Source organism: Rhipicephalus sanguineus, chromosome 3 (assembly GCF_013339695.2).
Source record: "Rhipicephalus sanguineus isolate Rsan-2018 chromosome 3, BIME_Rsan_1.4, whole genome shotgun sequence".
Classification (NCBI taxonomy): domain Eukaryota; kingdom Metazoa; phylum Arthropoda; class Arachnida; order Ixodida; family Ixodidae; genus Rhipicephalus; species Rhipicephalus sanguineus.
The window spans coordinates 114656382-114683340 of record NC_051178.1 but is presented as its reverse complement, the minus strand read 5'-3'; the positions used below and the strand labels follow the sequence as shown (position 1 = coordinate 114683340).

The window sequence follows — 26959 nt, the reverse complement described above, 5'->3', positions numbered from 1 at the left end:
AAACGCGGAGCTTAGGCACAGAAATGTAATCAACGTATGTGATTTTTTTAACACCAACAGCTGTAGGCATGAAAAAACTAAGCACACGCAATGACGACTGGCGCGGCGAGTCCGACTGCGAACCGCACGCACGACCATGCGAGCTCCAACCAGCTCGAACTCCTCCCGTTCTCCGACAAATAACGATGATGATGAGTCTACGCCAACGCGATGGCAGAAGTGAATGCCAATCTCGAAGGCCTTGCTTTCGCAAGCAATTACGTCATACACGCCATGTTTGTGCATGCAAATCTCAGAGGCTATGCTTTTGTCAATAGTAAATGCCAATCTCGAAGGCCTTGCTTTCGCGAGCAGTTACGTCATAGATGCCATCTTTGCAATTTGAATCTCGAAGGCCATGCTTTTGTTTGCATCAATTGAAAGATTCTGTTGCTTGCGCCTCTCATGCGGCTAATATTACGGTCAAACGAGGCCAAGCAGCGTGAAAATGCGCCATGGCCGCTCTCTTTGGTAGTCACTCGGTCGGCTCCGGGCGCACTTCGCGACGTATCATACGGGAACGGTCCGACAGTTACGACGTAACAGCGGGGTTCCCAATACTTGTATCCTATGGGAGCTATGCCGGGACTGGCGGAAAATGACGTAACAGCCGGGAAAACGCAGCAGTGAGGAACGTAACAGCGGGGTTCTACTGTATATGTTTTAAGAGAGTAGATTCACTGAGAAGCCTACCTCTTTTTCTTCCAGCTCCAACTGCATGCGCTGAATGGCAAGTGGTTTCACTTCATCGACCCCACTTCCCTCCCCACTGCTCCCTTTCCGGGATCCAGTGTCAGATGCCTCCATGTTTGCTCCGTCTTGGCGCTTGCATTCCTCCACCGAGGCACTGTGTTCTCTACTGACAACTTTGACAGAGTCCAATGACACATCACCCGATGCCTTCATGCTTTCTCTCAACTGATGGAGCTCTGCCTCCAACCGTTTGGCTTTGGCCGCTGATTTGGCAAGCGCTTGCTCCAGCTGACGACACCTGTCCAGAGAAGACCGCAGTCGCTCGCCGCCACTCAGCAGCCGGTTGGTCAAGTCCTTGACGGTCTTTTGGAAAGCCTCGTCCCTCGAGCCGAGACACTGGACATGTCGCCTGAGTGCCGATGTAAAGCTCTGCTCCTGTTGCAAGCGGCTGCTAAGGAGGGTCACCTGACACTTCAGGCTCTGGTTTTCCAGGAAGATGCGTTTATCGCGACTGGATAGATCAGTGTTGGTTGTAGCTCTCAGCATTTCTTCTGTCTGGGCAACAAGCTGCTCTAGGCTACCGTGCTCCTGTTCGAGCTCCGCTTTCAGTTTTTCTATCAATTCCTCCGCACCGCGTAACCTCTCTCGGCAGACTTCCAGATCGCTCTCCGCCCGCTGCCTCTCTGCCGTGAGGCGAATGTTCTCAGCAACTAACGCATCATACGCGCCCTTCTCGTTTTCGTCGTCATCAAGCTCTGTCGATGCACTCAAAGAGCCGAGCGACAATCTCTTGTCGACAGCCTGCGCAAGTGCAGCGCCGTTGCTTTCCGTGACAGATTTCGCAGCCTCCAAGTCGTCCGTCTGCACGGCCGAGCTATGTCTGACTCGATCAGTCGTCAAGAGTGCCGACGGGATGGGTGACACGCAGGGCGACTGCTCGCCTGACAGCAGACGTGTGCGCTGCTGCTCGAGGGCTTTCTTTTCCTGCTCGAGGCGGATGCATTCAGTCTGTAGTTCATAAACCTCCAGCAAGCTTTCGTCTTCCACTTCTTCCTTGGCCCGCTGATACTCACTTTCTTTGATGGAGCTCAACGCCACGTTTCGCTCCTTACGCAGTGTCTTGAGTTCCTCTTCCGTTGCCACCGAGTTGCGACGAAGGTTGTCGTTCTCGGCCCGTGCTTTGATCATTTCCCCTTCCAGATCCTTCAGATCTTCTTCGAGTGTCGTTACCTTTGTGTGCAAAGCGGCCACCTGTTCGAGAAGATCAGCAGGGCTTGGTACGGGGATACTGTAGGCTTCGCAAGCAGCTGCATACTCGAGGCCCTGCATGGCGAACAACTTGAGATCATTGTAGACGGTTTCAATGTCAGCGTGGCTCTCGACGCTGAGGAAGCGGGCAGTCATCCAGTCGGAAAGGTGGCTGCAAACGACTTGTCTGCAACTGAGGAAGTGGTTCTCGTCGCATTCTGTGTGCTCTGGGGACGGAAGATGCTCGCTAGTGGCGTCGCCCTGTAACTGCTGTCGGGAAAGTTCCGAGAGAGGCACCAGAGTCAGCGCACCGGAATCCCCACGACAGCCGACGATCGAAGGGCTGGCAGCTTTGCATTCGCCCGACGCCAAGTAGTCAGGGTGGCTGCCATTGCTTGTAACAATCTGGGAAAAGAAAAAGGAAGAGTTGTGACACTTGACAAAAAACATACGCGAGACATCCACAAAGCGTTTAGAACAAATATTACGGAGAGCACTCAAGCGTTTACAAGGACTTTCAATGCCCCCTGACCAAGCATTTTAAAGAATTGAAGCACCATGATACCTGCAATGTTGAAAAAAAGGTTTTAAAACACCAAACCAAGAAACAATGTCTTAAGCATGAGGAAGCGTTTTTTTATAAAATGTAGAATGAAAACAAAAAAGAAAAAATACTTCTTTAACATCAAATAAGAGGGCTCCGTATCACAAAGATGCTTAATGGACAAGACTGGCTAATTTTGTATTGTGCACTGTGACTGTGAGCGAAGGCTTCAACTTCACTAATTCCGTGTTCATTAACTTTCTAGTAACTTGCAGTCGTTAGACGAGCATTTAACCTATAACATTCCTTTGGAACCTTTGACGGGGGTCTCACTGCATAGTAAAGAATAAAACTGTGTGAACTAGGGGAGCTGTGAAAGTATTTGAGTAGATAACAAAGGAGTAAGACAAACAAAGGGAGTTCTGCACTGGAGTTTAAATCACTTTCAACTGAGCAAATGTATTTGTTATACCCTTTTGCTGTACTCTTGCTTTTTTGCTGGTGCACCTGAACATGGTCATAAGGCACAGTTCCATATGTTGTCACAATTATCATCCCATCTTGGGACCCTAGAAATTGGTATTGCATATGAAGAATTTGTGGCAGTCTTTGAAGATCGTTGTATGAAACCGCTGAATTCAGGACCTTGAAAGCGTAGAAAGTTTCACAGAGCAATAAAAGATTTTCAATTTTGCTCTCAGCTATGCTTAATAAACCTCGTGGTGTGTCTGACCACAGGGTTTGTGCAATGTTTGAGTTATGCAGCCTCTCACTGATTCAACCTCAATGTTCAGGATGCCCAAACAGAGCTTCGCCGCTCCCCTATGACCTCATGAAAGCTACAGTGATCATGAAGGCATCAACATTCAAAGATAACGCATGGAACCATGAACTTCTCTTACTCATGTGCATCATTAATGCATACAAAAATAACTGCAATATATAGCAGGTGCAGTGAAGAGGACTAATCACAGCTTGTAACAAAATTCCTGACCCTGTGTGGCTTGATTGGCTGGAGCATGAAACCCAAAGAACGCAGCGATGCTGAGCATCTTAATCGTTCAGGCAAGCTGTGCATGTTTGTTGCATGATTACGACAGTGGTAGATAGCACATTTTGAAGCCTGGTTGTACAAAACTAAACACAGTCGAAAGCATCAATGCCCTTCCAACGGTGCTCCATAGAGCCACATGTTCTAATATGGCAAACCATGTTACAGATGTGCATGCAATCAGATAATCTGAAGGCAACCTTACAACTTTCAAACACCATTTGGACATGTCACATACCTTCAGGAGTCCGTGATGTACTGAAAAAATGTCTTTACTGCATAACCCTGTTTGACCCATCTGCTTATGAGTCTATTAGACACCCATGCCTGACTCACCTCGCCTTCCTCGTGGCCTAGAGAAGCGGCAGCTGCCAGTCGCCCAAGCAGGTCAGTGCGTATCTGCTGCAGCATGGCAATCTGCTGCTCCTGGGCCTCCACCTTCTGTTGCAGCTGCTCTACGGCCTCATTCCTTGTGTTCAGCATCTGAAAACATGAGGGAAACAGATATGAACTGGGCATCAACAGGTGATGATGGTGTAACGGGGTCAAGCAACACTTTCTCAACATGGTAAGCAGACCTGCCTAGATGCTAGACAATGCTTTCACCAACACCGGAGTTGAGTTGCATTCCAGTATCCTAGCAGATCTGGTCCTTCCATGCAGCATTTTTGTATGCAACTGGTCTCGAGTGAAGGAAGAACTGGGCCTGCAACCTTCTATTGGAGAACAGAGCATTGCTACTGATCTTCAACAAATGACACAGAAATACTTGCCATTTTTTCTGCACAGCAGTGCCAGTATAATGCTGAATTCTTGAAATACAAGCTCTGAATTGCAAAGGAAGCAAATTCGATTCCTTACGTACTTTAACATGTTTCGATTCTTGCACCAGACCCCCCCAAAGAAATATAAAGATAGAGAAAGGGGTGGGGGAACAGAGAGAAGGAACACTGTCAACACTAGGATCCACTCACCTGCTGGTGCTGTTGCCTGAGCCCAGAGTCTCCCCCTCGGGCCTCGAGCAGCTCCATGCATAGCTGGAGCTCACGCTTCAGCTGGCTCACTTCCTGGGCGAGCGCATGCTCCTGCTGGGAGGCCTCCCGCTGTGCGCGTTCCTGTTCCTGACGCGTCTCCTCCAGCCGCTCCGTCAGCAGCCTGATCAGCTCGTCACGCTTGCTCAGCTGACGCTTCACATCACCCATCTACAAAGGAGGACGACAGAGGCACCGAGAACTATAAGTGACAGCCCTTAGTGACTACGACGTATGCACAGGGTTTCATCCTGGACACTTCGTTCATATGTCATAACAAATAAATATAGAGGAGAAGAGTGCCAATCCAATAAGGTCTATCAGGCAGTGTAGAAAGCGCAGTTTCAGACAGTAGGTATACGGCAACCTCCACGAAAAAGCTGTATGCTCGAAATACAGCACGATCCCTGCAAGTTGTTTTTATCGCTTCCGACTTAGTCTCCCAAAACATCATCAGCATGGGGTCTGCTCCAAGCACACATCTTATATTTTTATTAAAAAGTTTATCATGCCACATAATAAGCAAGTTGTTGCTTTCCCTGTTCCTACAATCACTCCCTTGTGATAGCCCAATGTGATCTGCAAAAGGCCCATCCGGACTGAAATGCGTACTTGGTCACAATGCCATCCTCCTAGAAAAACTTTTGACTGAGGCTTCTCCAATATGCATTGTGCGACAATAGGACTTCTCTGTCTGTTCTGAAGGGCACATCTTTCCCGACCTGCCAACCAACAAATTATATGCGTCTACTGGTATCCCTCGCTCATGAGTTCCAAGAAGAGGGCGACAACAAGTGAGAGAAGGAAAGATAAAGGAAGACTGTGCAAAAAAAAAAAAAAAAAAAGAAATGAGTACCTCTCTTGCTTAATTGACAAGAGAGACAGTAAAGACGGGATGCTTGCTGCTTATTGTACACAGGGTGTTTTAGGTTACGACACTCCCTGCCAATGCGAACAATGGGCCATTTGACGGCTCACGGGCAGTCTTAGTGTGGATTGAGCACCACATGACCAGAAATAAAACAGGTGTCCATAAGATGCGCTTAATTACATAATGCTGCAATTATGCAAATTGGCCTTCTATGGAGCCCCTCAAGGTTACCCACAAAGAGAACCGCAAAGAGTACTGAGCACACCTCAATGTGTCAATGTAATTACATAATGTCCTCAACGAGGAAGTACTTCTACCCGTAAATGTGTCTGCTTATCTCGTTATACGTTCAGTTTCTTCCTGGCTAATCTTGCAGCTACAAAAATGGGCTGCCGAAGCCTGTGTACCATACAGTTACTTTTGCTAGCCTGACCTCAACGAGAGTTGTTAAAAGGCCACGACAAAAGTGCGTATGCACGCCTTTTTTGACATCCGTGGGAGATAAACTGCTGCAGTATGCAGGCATGAGGTGCACACCGCCAAATGAAAAGAGCTACATGTGGCACTTGATCAAACACATAACATGTTGCGCATTTTCAAAGTCACAAAAATATAAGTGATGAAAACTTTGCTCAATTCCTTAAACATTGCGCTTGGTTAACAGCTAGAGCACTTGCATGTACAAAATAGCTAAAACTTAGGCTTTTGCAGCACAAGGGATTTAAGCACTATGTCATCATGATCAAAACTAAATTACAACCCTGCCAGAATGTTGAATAAATGCTGCTGTTATAAAGAATTTCATTCTTGTCTTTTTACCACAGTCCATGTTAAAATGTTGCACTGCAAGCCTAAGATTGTATATAAAAGCCTAGAAATGAAAAGAAAGGCCATATATGAAGCTGCCTTACTCATTTATGCAAAATAAAATGACTAAACATTGTTAATTTCTCATGCAGCAATATTTTTTACAATCTCTTTTGAGGCAGAAATGATATACCATCATGAAATCAAAATGACTGATGATAATAGATGATCCAAAAGAAAAAATTAGAAAAAAAAAGCGGTGTAGGTTCAGGAATCGATTCTGGATGCTTGCTAAGCGTGCGACCAGGAAGCCACAACACAATCTTGCAATTTTTACAACTTAAATCAATGAAGTAGAGAACTGACTAGTCATGGCTTGGGGAATCTATTTAGCAAAGGTACAAAAACATACACAGCTGTTTCATTTTAGGTTGTATGCATATATCTATCCATGCACCTGCAAAGAATGTTACTTGAATTTTCATTTCAACCGGCATGCACGCAGACTCAATTGCTGTACAGCATGTACCAATAGTCATGCCGCGTACAAACAATCAAAAAGAAAATGATCGTGCCTTCACAAATCCTCAACGTACGGACCAATGTGCAGTGATGTGGTAATTTTACATAAAACTTCTGCCAATAATGAAACAGTCCTTGTCTTCACAAATGAATCGAGATGCAAACACTCACCTTCCTCTTGTACCTGCTGAGTGTTTCGTTGAAAGACGTGTCTGCATGTGCAGGTGAGTGTTCAGATTCCTAAAAAAAAAAAAAGATGCACGAAAATGTAAGAAAAAGACATACTATTCACAAATGGCAGTTGTGAAAAAAAATCTGCAATATTATAGTACACCAAAAAAATATAGAATATGCCTCTTGCAACAATGTGATGTCACATATAAATAATTCACTCAGTATTAATTTATAGCTAGCTTTTCTCGATCCTCTACATATCCCTTGCACATACAGTGAACTCCTTCTGTATTCATTTGATTAACTTGTAGCATTATTGATATTGTTAGATAGCAGTGCATAACCGATATCATGCCATATTCCATAGTCACGTATATCTGTAGCTGCAATTTCATGACAAATTTTTATGAAATATCTTTGTTTCATATACCTGCCGTTTAAAATATTTTTCATGACTGTGATAACATTTGGGAGACTTTACAATTTTGTTGAGTCCCAGAAAGCGTATAAATTGCACTGTATGTCATAAGCATCTATAATAAACTTCAAACAGCCTGGTTTCCTATCCAAACATCCAACATTGCCCGAACAGTAATGTATAATAAGTACTATGAACAGGGTGTCTACCGAGTTGACATTTCTAAATTCCCTGAGTTTTCCAGGTTTTCCCTGAGTGTTTTTGCTGAAATTCACTGAGTGAAACAGAACTTTGTTTTATGTCAAGATGGGTAGAGACCATATCGCTCGGTGATGTCACTCTCTAATACGCATTTTAGAAAATGAAAACGACTTAATCCCATTTGAATAGTACATAGAACAGATAAACCTCAATATAGCGAAGTTGGTAAAAGCGGCAACTCACTTCGTTATATCGAAACTTCGTTAAACTGAAATTCGACCTTTCATGCAAGGCATAGTTACTGAAGGATTAATCTTAAACTGAAAAGGCCACAAGAATGCTAGACTAATATGGCAACATGAAAAAACTTTTTTTTTATTTTTTGCGTGAAAAAAAATCAATTTTGTTGAGCCTGAGATGCAGCAATCACAGTTAGATGCCTTGCCAGAGTGTCACATGTAAAGACGAAACAAATGCGGGTTTAATGCACTGTGGAATTGCGCTTGTTCTGCTGCTGCGGGTTGTTGTCAAATCCTCGCGCGTTGCCCAGAGCAATGCAACGCCTTTGCTATCATGTCGCGCAACCGAACTATTTTGCTCTCCACAAACGCACAACATCGAAAACCATCCCACGTTAGAAAAAAAGAGTCCGTTTCACCGTGAGAGCAAAATAGTAAATCCGATAGCAACAAAGAGGAATTTTATATGAATATAGGCTAGCAGCTCGCTCCTTCAGGAAACGCAGCCGCTGCACTAAGAGAAGTGCCCTATCTATGATCTATGGCTCAGGGGCAGATTCAGGTACATAATGGGGGGGGGGGGTACAAAGGCTGAAGCCAACGCTCAGCAGTGCATTTTGGTGGGTCACGCATATTTACAACAGCCCAGAGGGAATTATGGCGGTGCCTAAGAAGCCTTCGTTGGAAATGTGCATAGGGAAGCAGGGAAGGGTAGAGCAATGAGAGGTAGAGAGCAGGGACAAGATTCTCTTTACCCCTTTTGGACAGTGGCAGGCAAAGCAACCTGACAAAGGGGGCAAACTCGACAAGCAAGCTTGACAAAGGAGGTGGACGACAGGCACTGAAGGGAGGGGGCGGGGGCTGGCTTGGGGGGGGGGGCAATCGCCGCTACCGCCCCCGCCCCCCCGGATCTGCCACTGCTATGGCTTCAAAGGAAGTTTTGCAATTAGAGCACAACACCTACAAAGGTATGAGCCGTATGCTGATCTCCACTAAAGATACCGCGGCGCACGCGACCACGCCCGCTGGTACAAAGTACGCACTTCCTGTCGTACTCACGCAGCCAGCCCCAGCCACCCCCCCCCCTTCTCAACGCGCCGGCTCCTATCCATGTGCCCATCGCGCGAATGAGACGGTCGGCTCGTTTCATCTCTGCTTAAAGGGGTCATGAACCACTTTTCCAAGTAATGATCTAATGGCCTCAGTATCGGAGTGTACTGCCTCCCGAATCGATTGCCGCAAAATTTCTCGAATCCGTCAAGAATCAGCGGAGTTACGGGGGTTTGGCGCACGCTCCCAGCGCTTTCTCTCTTTTCTCGTGCCGGCGAGCGCACTGGAAGCTAGACAGGGAGGGATGGCATGGGGGAAAAAAGTTACGCCAGCGCGCGTCATGAAACGCGATCGCTCTCCCGCTGTGATTCGCTTGCGCGAGTGCGGCTACCGTGTACTGAGGAGTGCGGCGCCGGCAAGTGGCGGCACCCCGCGGCAAGAAGCGCATCTGATCCGAACGCCGCTCTCGATTTACATCGGCTATCGGCCAATAAGCATGCTATGTCTCTTGTGACGTACAGCGGACAGACGCCCCGCCCACCGACGAGAGTGAGAACCGGTCTCTGTTTGAAAAGAGGGTGCCTGGGGAAACGGCAACTTCGCGCTCCGCTTGTGGCCATTACGCGGCGCGCACGACTGTAATATTTGGCAGAGCAGTTCATAGCCGTGTCAGCTTTCCGCAGGATGTGTTTTTTCAATCAGCCCAAGGGGTGCTTCATGACCCCTTTAAGCCCCGTTCGTCGGCAGCGCTCGCGCACTTTCACTCGCAAATGGAGCATGCGACGCGCGGTGTGATGTAATCGCGATTTGGACTTGATAGGGAAGATCATGGCGAAGGCGAAAAATTCGCGTCGGAGTGTCTATATAATTGCTATCGCAAAAAAAAAAAGCAATATAGCTGCGGGCTAAGATCGCATGAAAGCACGGCAACAGTCTGAATTACGGCACATCCGATTATGGTGGAAATGTTACTGTTTTCCGACATCGCGCGCCGAATCGAGCATGTGGGACCCGTGCCGGTGTCGCGAATTTCGGTCGCCGCTATGCCATGGCTCTAAAAAGTTTTGTAATTCGGCTTTGTAGCAAACACCCACGTGGTGTGGCTGGTAATTGCCAGCTGCAGCCCCAAAAAATTTCAGTCGACTGCCTAAAACTTGTTTCAGCAGTGCCCTCATCGGGAAAAAAAGAAATAAAAAAGCTTTCACTTGCTGTGAATGGGCCCGTTAGTTACGCTAGCTCTCGCCTGGAAATTTATTATATTCTTCACGGAGTCCTAAATAGCATCTTTGAAGCTCGGGATCAGAGCGAGTGAGCTCTCCGATAACAGCCAACAGGCGTCTTTTTTTCTCGCCGATCGGGATGGCTTGCCAGATACGAGCCTTGTCGAAGACATCCGCTTCCTGCGCGATCGCGATCGCTTGCAAGATAACTCAAGCTCGTCACATCTACTGCTACCGCTTCTACAACTAATCATGCTTGTTACTTGACACGCGGCGATAACAAAAACACCATATCGGGCGCTAACGCACAGCACGCGCGAGAAAGATTACAGAACTACACCGCGTACTCCCAGAACATCCTGACAACATTGCGCGATACGATGTGTCGTGGTTCGCGGTTCCCGCATGCCACGCATTAGCCGGATTCTCTCCCACTTCACCGCTCCGAAGGCGATGACAGCATCAAGGTGCGCCACTTCCCCGCAGCCGCAGCGGCCGTTTGATTTGAAAAATGCGTTCACAAAATATCGAGCAAGCGCTACCGCGACTTTCGTCGCCTTTCAATAAAGATACTGTGGATTTTCCCTGATGGGAGCACAATTTCCCTGAGTTTTCCCTGAGAATTTCCAGACTACCCAAAATCCCTGAGAATTCCCGGTTTTCCCGGTTTTCCCGGTCGGTAGACACCCTGATGAATCAACATGAAAGTGTTAAGTGTGTTAATACATTCCTGCGATCTTTTTACACCAGTGAATAAGCTGAAAAATTTTGGTAGCTGGAATAATAGTTGTAAATCCCCTTGTGTTCAACTCTTCACCCCCAACGTTGTCATTTATGCAAATGTGTCTGGTAGTCCAACATTCTGTAAATTGTAATGTGGACAGGCCGAAAAGAGTGATTCTGCGCCTGTATCCCCAGTAATCATAACTCTATCTGCAACGGAGAATGATTTCTTGACCTGTACTATCGCGCTCAGTATGAGCTACATCACGCGAGTGCGTGGCCGAGCGCTCTGCAAGGCTGTACGGTGGTGCCGATTATGGCATATTTTAGAGTTATTGCGAGAGAGTTCGGCTGTCCCTGCGAGTGCACAACACCTCCACTTGCTTCCACCCTCGCCGTCGTTTTGCCCTGCGGTGATATCAGCTTCGAAAATGATAACTTCGAGGGTGAAAGCAAGCAAGTGGGGGCGATGCGCGCTCGCACAAGCAGCCAACTCTCTCCCGATAACTCGAAAATATGCCATGATTGGCGCCACTGTGCAACTTTGCAGAGAGCTCGGCCACGCACTTGCGTGATGTACCCCATGCTGAGCGTGACAGTACATGACAAAGTTCTTCATTTACTGAATAATGCTCACACAATGCTCATCTCCTGTCAGACGTCAGTATTTTAACAAACCTTTTTGATTATCTCGGGAGATGCGCAAGCCTCTATGCTTGAAAAAGCTGATGTCGAAGCTTGAATCCAGGCCATTGTTGATCTTTGCAGTTAAAGCTCCCGAGGATGTCTGTTGGAAAAAAAAAAGTGGACCATTTAAGAAGCTCACTGTTAGTAAAGCAATGTTTTACTTGTGCGGAAAATTGGTTATAACGGCATACTGTAGTTAGTGACAGAAACGTGTAGATTATATTAAAAAAAAAATCAATTCTTGACACTCTGTGAAGCAGTGCAGAATCTGCCTACTGCAAGACTCTACTACAAGACTCTACTACAAGACTCCTCCACAGTTATTCCACACCTGTCAGTTAGTGCACAGCCTCAACTCAATACCCCCCGAGTATCTTAAGTACACAGCAGAAATTTAAAAGAAATTTCAATTGTTGTTTGGATACGGCAATTCTAACACCACACTGACTTCTGCATAGGGCGCCACCTGGTGTACCAGGTGAGAACACTACTCTCTTGTTAGCCACTTCAGCTTGTGACATAGTCAGTCTTCAAAATTTTCTCAGATGTGTTGCCAGTCTGATAATACGCTAGACGCACAAAACCAGTTTGACAGACTACTTAAGAGAACAGTTCCTCATACTGTGCAGTACATTTCACCAATTTATTTTTTTGTCATGGCATCGATTTTCAAGCTTTACTTTCGCAGTCAACTATATTTCCATTGCCGCCATGAAAAATCGTTTAACAGGGAATTGTCACTAAACACAATCATCACCTTGCCCCAACAATAAACACAGACATTTCCAATGCTTGTCTTTCTAGTTCGGGAGCGCTGGTTATGTATTCGCTGTATTTCACAGGACCTAAGACTGCTAATGTAGGCTTCAGCAGGTTTTCTAACAAAAAATGCTTTAAAGAGCCAGTGCTACACAAACCTTTCTGGAAACACTCTCTGGGGATTGTGCGGAGGCCATGCTAGATCGGCTGGTATTCGACGAGTGCCGGCTATCGTAGCTTGAACTACCACTTGAGGGAAGGGGGACGGAGGACGGACTCTGAGGAGAAATACAAACAAGGCTAACTTAGTTAGGCAGACACACAGAAACAACTCTGTAAAGCTTCAGATGACAAGAATGGACAGCTGGTGATGCTGTCAATAAACATGAACAAAAATATTAATGTCGGCACTGTTACCAAACAACTGTTCTGTATGGAATTTCCCTACTCATATAATAAAGTATCCTTTATTGATTGATTGAACAGTTGCTGTGAAGCCCACACAATGCAAGATCGTAATGAAACATTTGATAAAACAAAAAAAGGCTTAAGTTTCATACCCAATACACAGAGGTTCGGTATGAGTCTCAGTTTCAATGCAAGCAGTGTGTTGTCAGTATCACTTTCTTCTGCAATACAATTCAGTGCGGTCAATACAATTCAGAGCGGTATCAGGTGGACTAAACATGTTTATACGTGCGTAACAATCTAATTGATAGAAGATCGAAATTTTGTTCAGTGATGAATAACCTAATTGCATTACATTCTTGGTGATCCTACCCCCCGTGGGGACAAGGTGTGCATCCCATTTTGTGGGAAAAGTGGCCAATCAGCCGGATCTAGCGTTAGCTGTTTTCATTTATGGAAATGACATTCTTTGGTTGTGGAAAGGTGAAAAGATGTGGCTTTTGCTTCCTCTTACCTAACCTGATTTCGAGTTCTGACCGCTGTCTTCATCTAAATAAATTCTTGAGTGTAGCTGGTCAAGCAAAGCACATCAACCAATTACAGAAGATGGTCATGCAAGTCTGTAGCATTGAGCGGTAAAACTTCTTATTGCCAATCTGCGGAGCCATATTTCAAATCCATGCAGTGTACTGCCACTTTTGCTTGATTTATTTGTTTCTAAACTTCTTGCAATACCTTTTATTAGTTATGTGCAACAGACACCCAGTGAATATTAAAATAAAGAACGCAAACTAGAGAAGTGCTCCAACAAAAGCTATAACTGTGCACAGAAATGAAGGAAACGATGGAGGCGCTAAACAGCCATGGAAAATCATAGAAACCGGGGCCATCGGTCTAAATAATGTAACAATGCTGAATCACTCTTTGGGAATGATAAGTTTAGAAATTGACAATACGATATCAGCGGCTATCTTAAGGCTCTTACGATCATTCGGAGCAAAAGAACGACAATCCCACCAATAGCCGAACAAAACAAAATGTAACGAAGAGTTTTTGTGCGCAATTTTAGCTCTCAAGTATAGATGAGACAGACTCCTACAGCTTATGCCAATTCTCTTGTCAATGACCATTTGACCTTTACTAGTTTCATAGTGGCCGCTGGATGCCATCTCCCATGCCGGCTTTGCTTTGTCAAGACGGAAACTGCTGTCTCTCTCACTATGAGGAAAACGAAGAAGGAAAGTAAACATGACTGTCAGCTTCCTTAACTGTTTCCTCGAGGTGGCACTGTCCTGAACTTGAAGTATTTCTCGTTTTTATGCGAAGACTCTGCTTACTGATTACACAAGAAGAATGACTAAAGCGTAAAAAGTTCATTTTTTTACAAATGGGATCAGCGGATTACCACTCGACTACACACAATTCCCATAACTGACTGTGGCACACACACGATACCTGTATTGTCCTCCATCGGATACTGAATTCAGGACAAATCACCCCTCTTCACTTGCCTTTATATGTTCACCCAAAATGTTTGGCCATCGCCCATGGTCTTCGACTACGATAAAGCTTTGTTGCCCTGCCGTCAGTCAAATGACACACACTTCCTAGCTGGCAACAAATTAAAATGAGTACTTGAAATACAAATAAATGTTCATGGAATACACCGTTACAAGCATCCACCCACTGTACCGTGTTCTGCAATTAATGCGTTTCTATGCACTGCACTGTGAAAAAAAGAAAAGGTTCCAAATTAGTTCCAAATTCTTCTAAGGAAAATGGAAACACAAGGTGTTTAAACCAGTTAGTATATTTTGCTTTCATGGAAATGTATGCCACAGAAGTGTTGCATGCACATTGAAGCACTATTGTTTTCAGTGAGTGCTTTTTCTATTTGAGCCCCGTTACAATATAATTTAAAAAGTGTGCCATCACGAGCAGGCAGGATGAAACAGGACAATTATACTGATGGCAACAGGAACTGTTGAAATCGGTGATCCCAAGCATTCACTCATCTAGCATCATGTTGTATTGTTAAAATGACTTTCAACCATTTAATTCTTGACAAATTTTGTCCTATCGCTACTTCTTTTGCTTTGACTCTAAGCATGCGCTGGAGACTTGTTAAATATGGAAATGGGGGCAAAGAGGACATGCATGTCTATGGCTTCAATGCAAAATTTCATCGCATAAAAGCAAAGCATGTACAATGGTATGAGCCATCTACTGATCCCCTCCAAAGACACGGTGCGCGCAACCATACCCGGTCAGTTAAAGAAGTACATATTTCTTGCCTTGCCCCCCCCCCCCCCTATCTTCATGTGCCTTTCACGCGACGAAAGACGGCCGGTGTGTTTCCTCTCTTCGTGAGCAGCGATCGTCGGCATAGCTCGCACGCTTTCCCTTGCACACAGAACATACGGCGCGATGTTATCGATTTGTACTTTATACGGAACACCACGGCGACGCCGATGGCAGAAATGTGCCTAGAGCATCCGCATAATTGCAATCACAATAAAACTAAGAAATCACCATGGATACTCCAAGTCTGCTAAATGACTTGGATTATCCAAGGACATGGACGTTATTTATGCTGCAGACTGAAATGAACATTTGAATAACTGAAAATAATCCGTTATTTTACTTTGTTAATTACTGTAGTGAACATATCGAAACTTACAAATTAAAGCCAGTGATATTACAATGCACGTCTACTTGGCAAGAACTTTTAACCTGGCTCCAGTCTTCAGAAAGGCACCGTCAAATCTGCGCAGTGTTTCTTTCCATACATTTACATTATTAGCGCCTTTTTATGCACTGAACTTGAAGAGTAAACGGAACTCCAAAGCATTTTGCCGCACACTTTGGGAATGCATGCCAAAAAACTGGTGTCACCCCCATGTTTGTTAAAAGTTCGTCAGCTGCAAACTTCGTACATTCCAATATGTACTTATAATTAATTCATCAGGTAATTGCAGAAAACCTGTTATTTACTGCAATAATACATCTGATTTCTTACACAAGTATAATGCCCCAATCTGCAGAGTAATCCAGCTCAGGTAAACATGCCCTAGATGACCCTGATGACATTGAAAAATCCTGTTTACAATAAGAAAAAAAAAAGAGAAAGAAAGAAAGTCGACTCAGCTGTTTATAGGTAGCGTTTTTGCCAGTTTCTTTTCTTTTCTTTTCCACTGACACTGCGGACTCTCAAAGCACCCCACGTGTCGCGCCCGAGAAGATCATTATATCGTATCGCGATGCGCACGACGAAACGCACGCCACCAACTCGCATGGTACCATGTTTATGACGTCATCGACTACGTAAGGAGCACGATCAGTGACGTCACCCGCAGCGCTAAGGTCTTCAAGGCTCGCCGCGTGCAACGGGCATCGATATCATCGGCGCTCAGCGACAATGCACTTGTGGGAACCTTCGGACGAGAAAAGCCGGGTTTACCGATGCCTGAACGAAGCCACGCGGCATCGCGTGTCACGGTTCGCGTGTCGTTCTGTGAATTCACCGATACACGAAGAGAGAGAGAGAGAGAGACTGCGATTTTATATACAGTGTCTGTTACTTCAATTACTTACACGCGCGAATTTTATATGCGTTATTTCCATCGCTATATCTAAACATTACCACACAAAATGATAATATCGCTTTCCTGGAGGGCTAGACGGGAGGGAAAACGCGTTAATGCACGTGTCCAGGTATGACTTTTTGATGAAGCAAATTTCTTCGTCACGCAAGGGCCGGGTATGCAAGCGTAGCATCCGCAGCTCGTCAGGATTAATGGATTGAACTGCGGCATTTTACGCGCTAAAACATCAATACGATTATGATGCATGCCGTGGAGGGGCCTGAAGAAAAATTCTGATCATCTCAGGTGTTTTAACGTGCACTTCCATCGAAGTACACGGGTGCTTCTTGCATTCCGTGCCTCGCGAAACTCCAGAATAAAGAGAGATTAGCTTTCAGTATACGGCGATGTTCAGATGGTCGTAGAAGTTATGAAGTGCGTCTGGAGAAGCCGCGAAGCGTTCACATTTTACAGGTGCAGGCAAACCCAGACTGGGTGAAAGTAGAGTATTAGGCACCCGGTACAGCACTCACGGAGTGAAATGCGAAAATTTAGGGCTAAGCAATGCACGTGCTTTCGTTTCCAGCGTCTACAGTTCATGCCATGTCGGCGCAGTGGCGTAGGCAGAAATTTGTTTCGAAGGAAGGGCGGACGGGGGAGAAGGGGGGGGGGGAGGGGGTCATGTGCCCTTGTGCAGCCGATACACTGGCTACGCCACTGTATCGGCGTAATTTTGCTTAACACTTACGTCAGAGCCACTATTGCCTTAAGCGGCCAGACTTGCAGCGGCATGATGCGGTTTTCACGAGCAATTGCTAATAGCAGTCGTTATACTGAAGAAAATGATGTCGCGTGCCAGTATCGAAACCATTCGGGAATTGCGAGGAAAGTCAAACAAAGTACGCGTCAATAACGACAGTCACCGAAAATCATCGCATCCTCTGTCGCCAGCTGCAGTACAAGGTGCAGCGGAGACACATCTCACAGCCATGTCACAGGGACGTATATAAGCCACGGCTCACTGGCTCGCTTGAGTCAGCGTCGCCACCCTTTACGACCCCCCCCCCCCCTCACACAGACACACCATTTCGACACAAGTGCGCACGCAATACGCGCAAGCTGCCCCGAAAAAGAGAAGAGATATGGAGGAAAGAACGGGGCCCACGTCAGCTGCCTGTACACGCCCGACGCAAGCGTTATTTTTTCGTCAAGATCTCCGAAAACGGGGCCATACATATCGACGCGCACCAACCCGTCACGCCTTTACTGCGTGCGCCCTCCAGGAGGAAGACGCATTATACAGATATAGTGAAAACGCAGCGTTGTTTCACGTGCTCCGCCAACCCGTACACCGCGGTGGTTGCCACCTCTATCGAAACAATGTATCGCTGAGAAACGGCAAAGTCGCACGACGAACGCCTGACAAATGGACCCCGCTTTGATATTCAACCAACGTTTTCACAAGAGTACGTAACGCAGAGTGGCGTTGCCTGTTCTCTTGCTTCGAGCAGGGGCGTAGCCAGGGCTCATTTTTCTAATTTGCTTGTGTGTAATAATACACAAACACAAAAACAAATGCACACGCGAACATACATAAGATATGGTTAAACCCCTAGCCCCCGAAAAAACATTTCTAGCTTTGCTACTGGCTTCGAGATACACGACTCGGATAGAAGCTACCAGTCAAGGAGGTGGTAATAATAATAATAATAATAATAATAATAATAATAATAATAATAATAATAATAATAATAATAACTGGGATTTTATGGGATTTTACGAGCCAAACCCACGATATGAATATGAGGCACGACGTAGTGGAGGGCTCCTGATATATCGACCATCTGGTGTTCTTTAGGGTGTATCCACACGACGGACCGAATCCGTCTTTTCCGCGGCGGACGGCGCATCACGTGACCCCGCGTCACGGATTTGTGCCATCCGCGGCGCGTCCGCGGACGTCGCGGACGGAAAATGCCAAGCTCTTTTTCGCATTCGGATTCGCGCGGAATAACACAACAGATTCAGCCGAAGGTGCCATTATCGGTCTGGCAACAAGCGCTGCTTTTTCTTTTTCTCGTATGGAACTCCATCTTCAACTTAAAGGGCCAGTAAACAACACCGATGTCCAAAAATTGTAATTAAAAGAAATATGCGCACTTTTGCTATGTGAACATGCTGCCGCAAGAATTTTGCGAGTACGTGCTATAATAACGAAGTTACAGGGGTTAGAACATCCGTTTCAGCTGGTTTCAAATTTTCGCGCGGCCTCACCACCCTTCTCCGCCACATGGAGGAAAAGGCGTAGCCCGTCGTCGTGACTCCGCCCACTTCGGCAACGTGACACGACGTCAACAATTGACGTCATGGGCGAGCTCGATCAGTCGCAATGCACTTCCGCTTGCTGCGGCTCCTGGTTGTTTATTGTTTATATTGTCGCACGTGCTCCGTAACTTGACGGGCAGTTTTCGGCTCTTCACTATTTTTAAACCTTTGTGACAGCTCACAATGAAGCAGGAATGCGTGCTTGCTTTCCGAGACGTCGAAAGGGCGCGAGTAAGGCGCGAGAGAAAAGCCTATGTACCTACAGAACCCCGCTTGCCGCGCGAGCAAGCGCGACCCGTCCGAGCTACCGGAGATTCCTCTCTCCCCGCTCGATTTGCAGCCGGCAACTGAACAACGCTTCGCCTCATGTCGAAGAAGCGCGTGCAGGTGCTATGCAGTGCGAGGAATATACGCGCTACAACTGCGTGGCCGAAACCGCATCACCGCAGTGCCAAAAAACAAGGCGCAGTTTCGTAGCGGCGGGTGGGAACAGGAACTGACGTTAACTTGACAATTGTTTGTTGAGACGTGGTTTAGACCAATCGACGAGCTCAGTGCTACGTCAACTCGGCGATCGCCGAGTTGACGTCACTGCGCGTACGAGGAGGATTGGTCAGGCGTAGGAAAGAAGCGCGGGAATTGTTTTTCGAAATGAAGGGTCTGCGCGGCGCGCAGCGCTGTAATATTCGGAAAACGTGATCGCCGCGGTCTACTGTACGGATTAGCGAGCTTGTTTGGCGGGTGTAAAAAAAAGGTCGCAGCCTGTTTACGGGCCCTTTAAAAGAAACTCTGCGCCGTAGACGGAAACATAAAAACCTTCAATAATTTTGCTAGCGATGAATGCGTTTTCGACTTTCAGACTGCTCGCGCCATCTAGAGAAAAAAGGAACAAGCAAGCATTCGCACATTATTATGACCTCTGGGATTTGGTAGCACTCGCGCTATCGCAGGTCACCGAGCTCATGTTCTGTTAATAGAGGCACTCGCTAAGCCTACAGCTCTCAGAAAACGAGTACGGCGCTCGGAAACAGTACCAAATTGTCATGAATACGTTGCCGGCGAAGCTTGAGGACACAAACCTAAAGCCGACACAATCGTCAGTTTAGAACTAACAGGCCGTGCAATGCACGGCGAAGAGCTTAAAGATTCGAAGCGGGCAGCTCTCGCTTCAGACAGTGCCGCCATGTTTTTTTGCTGCGGCGCGTCCGTCTAATCGCTTCGTCCGTCGTCTGGATGTGCTTTCCAGACGGACGGGCGGCGGAACGATCGTCCGCGGACGAGATGTCCGCGGATAAGTCCGTCGTGTGGATACACGCTTAGCGTGCACTGACATCGCACGGGCCTCTATTAGCCCCGAGAACGAACACTGGCGGCGCGGCAGTCGCGGCGATGTGACGTCACGGCAAGGACTCGCTTGCTCCGCTGCCGAGGCTCGCCTTTTTCTGCGCCCGCCGCGTACCCGCTCTTTCGCGATACGGTGGTGATTACTGCTCATTCTTGCGATGCAAATTTCCCAAGGTAGAAGGTGGAAGTTTACACTATTAGCGAAAGTTTGGTAAGCTGTAGAAAGTGCGGATAACATATATATATATATATATATATATATATATATATATATATATATATATATATATATATATATATATATATATATATATATATATATATATATATATATGTCTTATAATGGGCGAATTCCCGTCCGAACGGAAGATTCACCGTGAAAAAGGTGATGCACGAGAGCAAGACGTTCGTTGTTTTCACCGCGTACTCCAAGACATCGGTGCTTGTTAATTTACGCTAATGGTTCTAACTTCAACTTGGCGTAGACTCCACGGTTAAAACACGCGTCCCGAAGATTACAAGTTAAATTAGGACGTTTTCAATTCACTAACTACATTGTGGTTTATCGTACAAGTTATGTCTGCCTTTGCAGATTATCTAGGTGTATTGAGAGAATTGCGCTTTCTGCTACAGGAGACTTTAGATAAATCTGTATATCTAAAGAATCACTTAATACATCCGGAAATTTAAGCAAAATAATACTGCCACGCACACAATGGTTTCGGAAAGTCTGAGGTGTTAGCATACTTGGATTATGTAAACATTTCTTCTCAACACTCGTCTGGGATTATGTGGCCGTATACCCAGATATGCATAAAGTGCTGGTCCGATCAACCACCGGTTCACAAGCGGTAATGTTAAACTCACGTGGGAGCACTGTTGATAGCAATCGCCTGCAAAACAAACACCTCAAAGTCGAAATTAGCGTTTTGAACTGTTTCGATGGCACTCTCAGTGACGTGGCGCACGTATTATTTAAACGTCCTTCGCCTTAATGAGTGAATTAATGGTCTCGCACGTCATGTCCACATAAAGGTTGATGATGCTACGATGCTGCATGAAGACAGAATGTGACAGCAATAAGGATTTTCCACAATTAACTCAACTTTTTTCATGTTGTGAAATGAAGTCGCGAAATTATTGCGAGAAAAACGTGAAACTAAACAACATAATTAGTGAGCGAGTACACAAGACAAACAAACACAACAACTGCGGCGGTATTCTCGGGCGAGCGCTTTCGAGATACTTTGCGAGGCTCAATCGCTCTCGTAATCGTGCGTGGGGCTTGGCACACGGGCAAGAACGCTGTCCGCCGATCGCGGATGCGTCCTATGCAAATAACACTTGTGGAGGCGGAGCCATCATACTTTTTAAAGCAATCGCCCGTGAACAACGTACCCTAATAATGTGAATAAGGTGCCTTGCGTGTCAAGAACACGACATGATTGTGAGACACGCTGCAGATTAATTTTGACCGCCTCGATTCTTTAACGTGCTCCTGTATCTAAGCAGAAGAATGTTGCTTTTCACACCCGTCGGAATGCGGCTGCTGTGGTCGGGAATCACACCCATCCCCGAAGTTAGCAGCGCGACACAACGACAAACCTGATCACCCCTTTCAAAATGTGCACGACGGCGCGCGAGCACAGCTGGGGACTGTGAAAAAAAAAAATGGATAAAACTTTTTGTCGTTTTACTAGGAACATTATCGATGCTGTTTTCGTCATTCATCTGAAGCTTGAGACAGACAAAAAGCGAACGTAAACAGCGGAACACCGCACGAAGCAAGCGCGTTATATATGCCGGCGCGTCACGGCGGGCATCGAAGAGTCCTTGCCGTGACGTCATCCACGCCTCCCGCCAGGCGGCGCCACCCCAACTTCTCGGGGCTAATAGCATTTAGCCTCCATCGAAATGCGACTGCCGCGGCCGAGATCGAACCCGCGACCTTCGGGTCAGCAGCCGAGCACCGTAACCACCGTACCAACCAGGCAGACTAAGAGGCGGTGATGCCTTCACAACCCGTCTCGACGTTGCATTTTAATACTGACTACATCGATTTCTAATAAACGCAATTCTTACGCAACGCTCGCATTCCCACACACTCTGCCTCCCTTTCCAACGCAATCTTATGTGGGCTTGAACAACGTGCTAAGAAAGCTACCAAGGTCATCGCATTTTTTTTTTTTCTTGAGTAAATGAGTCATCAATCGATCGCACTCCTAAAAGAAAGGTGCGAGATTGAATGACACGGTCAGGGTGAGTTAGAGAACAACGACGCGTAAGCGTGTGAAAACGAGAGTTAAGACACGTTTATCTCGCACGAAACAGCTTTAAATTTATGTTTTACTTCAATTATAGCACCTGGTGTACGCCAAATGACGAGCGCTCTTATTAGCGAATTCTTTCGTGGCCGAAGTGCCCCGCCACGGTGGTCTAGTGGTTATGGCACTCGACTGCTGACCCGAAGGTCGCGGGATCGAATCCCGGCCGCGGCGGCTGCATTTTCGGTGGAGGCGAAAATGTTTAAGGCCCGTGTACTTAGATTTAGGTGCACGTTAAAGAACACCAGGTGGTCGAAATTTCCGGAGCCCTCCACTACGGCGTCTCTCATAACCATATCGTGGTTTTGGGACGTTAAACCCTAGATATTATTATTATTTCGTGGCCGAAGAATCACCGTTCTTCGGAAACCGTATAGCGCAATAAAGAACACGGGACAAGAAAGAGACCAAGACAAGCGCTGTCCCGTGTTCTTTTTTTGCGCTATGGTTTTCTGAAAAACGATGAACAACCAACACGCCCAAACGTTCTCCCTTCTGAAGAATCACGCAGCGTCACAAAAACTAACCTCTATATACTAACGCGCATAAACAAACCAGCAACACTGGCTTCGCGAAAATTGGGAAGATGCTGAGCTTTAAATCCTCCTCATTTAAGAATCGAACCATTAAAACGAAAATGGTGGGTGGGGGGAGGGGAGGGGGCGTACTTTTACTCGCGATGGTTTTGCGGGCTCGGTAACCTTGAACGAATGAACGAATGAAAGGCTGCGATCACGAAGGTTCCCGCTATATTAATCATCTAAAGGGGGCGCCTAGTCTGCCTCCATTATCTTTACTAAGTCGTACCTGCCCCGTCAATGTTTATGGTTATGGCCATGCAGGGGTTTTTTTTTTTTTTTTTTTTACAATAACGGTCGCAGTGGACGGTCCTCTAACGTTGCATTCCAGTAACTATTTATTTCGCAGATTTACCGACGGAAAGCCGGGCAAGCAAACGAAGAACAAAATTCCCGTCGACCGTACCCACACAGAGGAAAAAAAGAGAAAGAAGTGGCGATGGCGACAACACGGATAACAAAAGCGACAAGAACAACGAATGGGTAAATACTGCGCAAATTGACTACGGGAAACCTCATTAAAAAAAAAAAAGAAGAAGAAGACGGCGTGAGACATGGCCGAAGTTGACGGAGGACGAAATAATGGTAACGGCCTCCAAGGGCACTATATGGTGCAGGGTGCCACATATATGCGGCCTACGGTGGCTATATAGGACCGTTATTTATCCTTGGGTCGTCACACCACCCGCCCTCGGGGCAAAAGTAATTTATCACACTAAGCTGGTCTATTTAGTAAGCGCACCAGAGCGCATACAGCGGGAACCGCTGGCGCCGGTGCGTCGAGTGAAGAACGCATTCCCAAATAAGAGTTGCAAAAGGCGCACACGCAAGCGTAAAGATAGCGAGAGTGTGCGTGTCAGTTAAAAAATAAATTAAGAAACACAGAAAGAGACCATCGTTAAACACTACTGCGGATGTACCGCGGAGCAAGATCATTGCTGTCTTTTATTATCAGTGGCGGAACTATATGAAGGGAGGGCTGAAAAAAATACAGGATCCCTTGCCCTATCGGGAAAATGGGGCCAAGCGAAAGCTTGGCGTGTGCGTTCCTGACGCACTATACTTTTCTTTCTTCATTTCGCATTGCGAAATGCTCCTTCATAACTGTTTCTCAAAGCCGGCAATCGGACCTTCATCAACGTGCTCAGCAGCGCAACACTTCAGTCGCTACAGGCAACAACGACGGTCGTGCGTTCATATCCAGGCAACAATGAAATGTGAAACAGTGAAATGGCAAGTCACCTCGATAACCTCGATAACATGATCAGACTGCCGTACCGGAAACGGCTGATCGGCGACAAGCCCCACTATCGAGGCCACCAATTATTGAAAAACGGCGCGTACAAAATACGCATGCGACTGGCGCATCTTCGAGGGGTGGCTTTTCTGTACGCTCGCCGACGCCGGGTTTTACGCGACGCCGCCACCGAAGTGTGTACCACCCCTCCTCTTCTTTTACCTTGAAACCGCCTGGTGAGGGCATTCGCCCTCACCAGGCGTTCGTCCTTACGAGTGTGCTCCTTCCATTTCACGCATTCAAGTTAGTTTCTCAAGCCCCTACATTCAACACAGTTCAATGTGCGTATATAGCAGAAACGGCATAAACACAGGCTCGCAAGCGCAAGCGCCCAGTCCCAAGAGCTATAGTACGTACCGGGACATCCGTCTATCAACTGCGCAGTTCATCTTGCGCCTCCCTCGCCGCAGCCGTCATCGCAGAATCCCCTCCGACGAAAACACGACGTGCGTATATACAGAAGGGAGACCGCCTTGAGCTTGCACACGTATACACTTATACGCACTCGAGGACCGCCACTTCCCGCAATCAGGTGGAGATGAGTGGATGCTCAGCCCCGTTCCATTTCTCTTCTCGTTTTCGCTTCGTTTTCGCTTCGGAGATGGACCAAAAAACAACAATAAACAGAAGCACCGTAGCAGAAGAAGCGTAGTCTCGACACAACACGGTCACCACAAGAACGAACGAACGCGCACACACACAAACGCACTAGACGTGGGACGCCGTAGCAGGGGGGGTCAACGAAGAAAAATAGAAAGCGGCGGAGTGGGAAGGAATCACGTAGTCTGCCCCGTCGTTTTTCGTCGTCTCGTCTAGGCTGTCATCGCTGTCGTGCTCGTTAAACGAGCGAAGACAATAAAAAAAGAAACAAAAGTGAAGACAGCAGAGAGAACGTCAGCCAGCCAGCAGCAGCAGCAGCGGGCTCGCCGCCATTCCCGAATCCGTGCGCTTTCTCACATTTCCGTCGCGTAAACTTTCACCCAGACAGAGTATAGGCGGACGAAGGCCACGGAACACAGCGTAGACGGTCGCCAGTCATACGCCGTCTCCACATCAACACAGCCGACAGCGTACGTGGCCTGAGTACCGACGATGACCCCCAGTGTTATTGTGTACTCTGGAAAGGGTAAATATCCGCCAGGAGCCAAATGAATTAGGCTAAGCTAGCTAGCTGGCTGGCTGACTGGCTGGGCGCCGAATATCCGAGCGTCCCTCTGCTTCTCTCTGCGCGGGCGATAGACTCGCTTCTGGCAGTGTGTCGACGTATACTTGTGTTTGTTCCGAACCCCCCCCCCCCCCCCCCCCACCGAACCTCGTCGTCCTACGGCGTCACAGAGCACGGGACCCTGCGCCGGAATCCTCCCCATCCTCATTCTTGCACAGGGAGCAGCCCTAGAGTAGAGAGAGACCCGGTGTTTCCTAAGGACCCCGTTTTATTCTCGGAGAGTCGGGCTCGAGCGCGGGGCGCTATTTCCGTCGGCGGACAACAGGCAGGAGCTAGGGCTTGCACCGGGGGTCGCCGCCGACGCAGCCTGCTGCCACGCGCGCTCGGGCGAGACTCGAGCTCGCCTTCGGGGAAGGGAGGCGAAGAACTATCGGGTAGCGGCTGCGCGTTACCCAACACCGCGTCGCCCAATTCTTGCCATCCTCTGCTCACCCCTCCCACCATCTCCACCCTCCCCTCCCCCCTCGCTTCCTTTCGCTGCTTCTTTGCACCTACGGTCGCCGACGCGATGAAGACCCTGGGCCAGCTGTTCGCCTGCCGTCCTCGTCTTCGCCGAAGGCGACGGTGCGTGTGCATACGCCCGAAGTTTTCAAGGCAAGATGCGGTCGGTCGGTCGTTGCACCCGCGTTCAGCAAGCGCGGCTGTATCCGAGTAAAAAAGATAGAGAGAGAAAGACAGAGACAACGGGTGGGACGAAGAGGCAAGGTTCGCGCCAGCGGATGTCATCGACTTCTGGCCTTTCTTCAGCAGCGGCAGCGGCAGTGTTTGATTTTTTTGGCGCCGACGATATAAAACGGGAGGCCGCGGGCTCGCGGAATTCGCGAGAGGTCCTGTCACTGGCACGTAAACAACCTCGGACGGCGTGAAGACGTTCCAGCGACTTTTATACTTCGCCTCGAGGGTGTATATAATTAGGAAGCGACGAGCTGCGCCCTCCCGTCGGGGGTCGAGATAATATAGACCTCAAACGAGCGTCACCTGTCTGGTCCCTGTCCTGCTGTGAAGACAGCAACGGATCGTGATGCATCGCCGTCGTCCTTCTATTGCGATAGCAATTACACGGAAACGCGAGGCGCGTTTTTGCCGTCGCCGTCATGTTCCGTATAAAGTCGATAACAAACCCCGCGTGTCGTATGTTCTATATGCGAGCGAAAGCTGGCGAAGGCTGCAGACGGGCGTGGCTCAAGCAGAGATAAAACGCGCCGGCTGGCTTCATGGGGCGAAGAAGCAGCATGGAGGAGTGTCGGTGTGTGTTGGGGGAGGGGGGGGTCTGTGGTGAGTCTTCGCCCTCCTGATGGGGAACCCTGCAATCGCCTATGCTTTTACGTGCTGTGCTCACCGCTTACTTCGCGTTGAAGCGACAGACAGCACGAAAACTGCTTCGCTCCATGTAACGGCCGTATTCCCTGACACAAGCGATCTGTAGAATTATGCCGGATCGGATCCCAATGGAGGTTTAGCTGACAGTTTTACTTCGTATAACGCTCAAATTTGTTGTTATCGCATTCACTGCTTCACCTTTGCGGCGAAACAGTGATTTTTTTTTTTTATTGGAGAGTTTTAGTGCCGGGGACCCCAAGTCACTTGCGTACGTAAG

At 47.4% G+C, this 26959-nt stretch overlaps 1 protein-coding gene across 4 annotated transcripts in view; it reads right to left on the bottom strand.

The window, feature by feature from the left end:
- LOC119386978 (pericentrin) overlaps positions 1-24732 on the bottom strand; it is a 133397-nt gene extending 108665 nt beyond the window's left edge. For all 4 annotated transcript variants that reach the window (XM_049413315.1, XM_049413317.1, XM_049413316.1 and 1 more), the window contains exons 1-7: positions 24495-24732; positions 12436-12555; positions 11510-11618; positions 6978-7046; positions 4550-4777; positions 3912-4058; positions 733-2385 (exon numbers count right to left, since the gene is read on the bottom strand). In XM_049413315.1, coding sequence (XP_049269272.1) covers positions 733-2385; positions 3912-4058; positions 4550-4777; positions 6978-7046; positions 11510-11584 — 2172 coding nt within the window. In that variant the 5' untranslated portion in view covers positions 11585-11618; positions 12436-12555; positions 24495-24732. The remainder of the gene's footprint in view (positions 1-732; positions 2386-3911; positions 4059-4549; positions 4778-6977; positions 7047-11509; positions 11619-12435; positions 12556-24494) is intronic.
- Positions 24733-26959: the final 2227 nt, after the last annotated feature.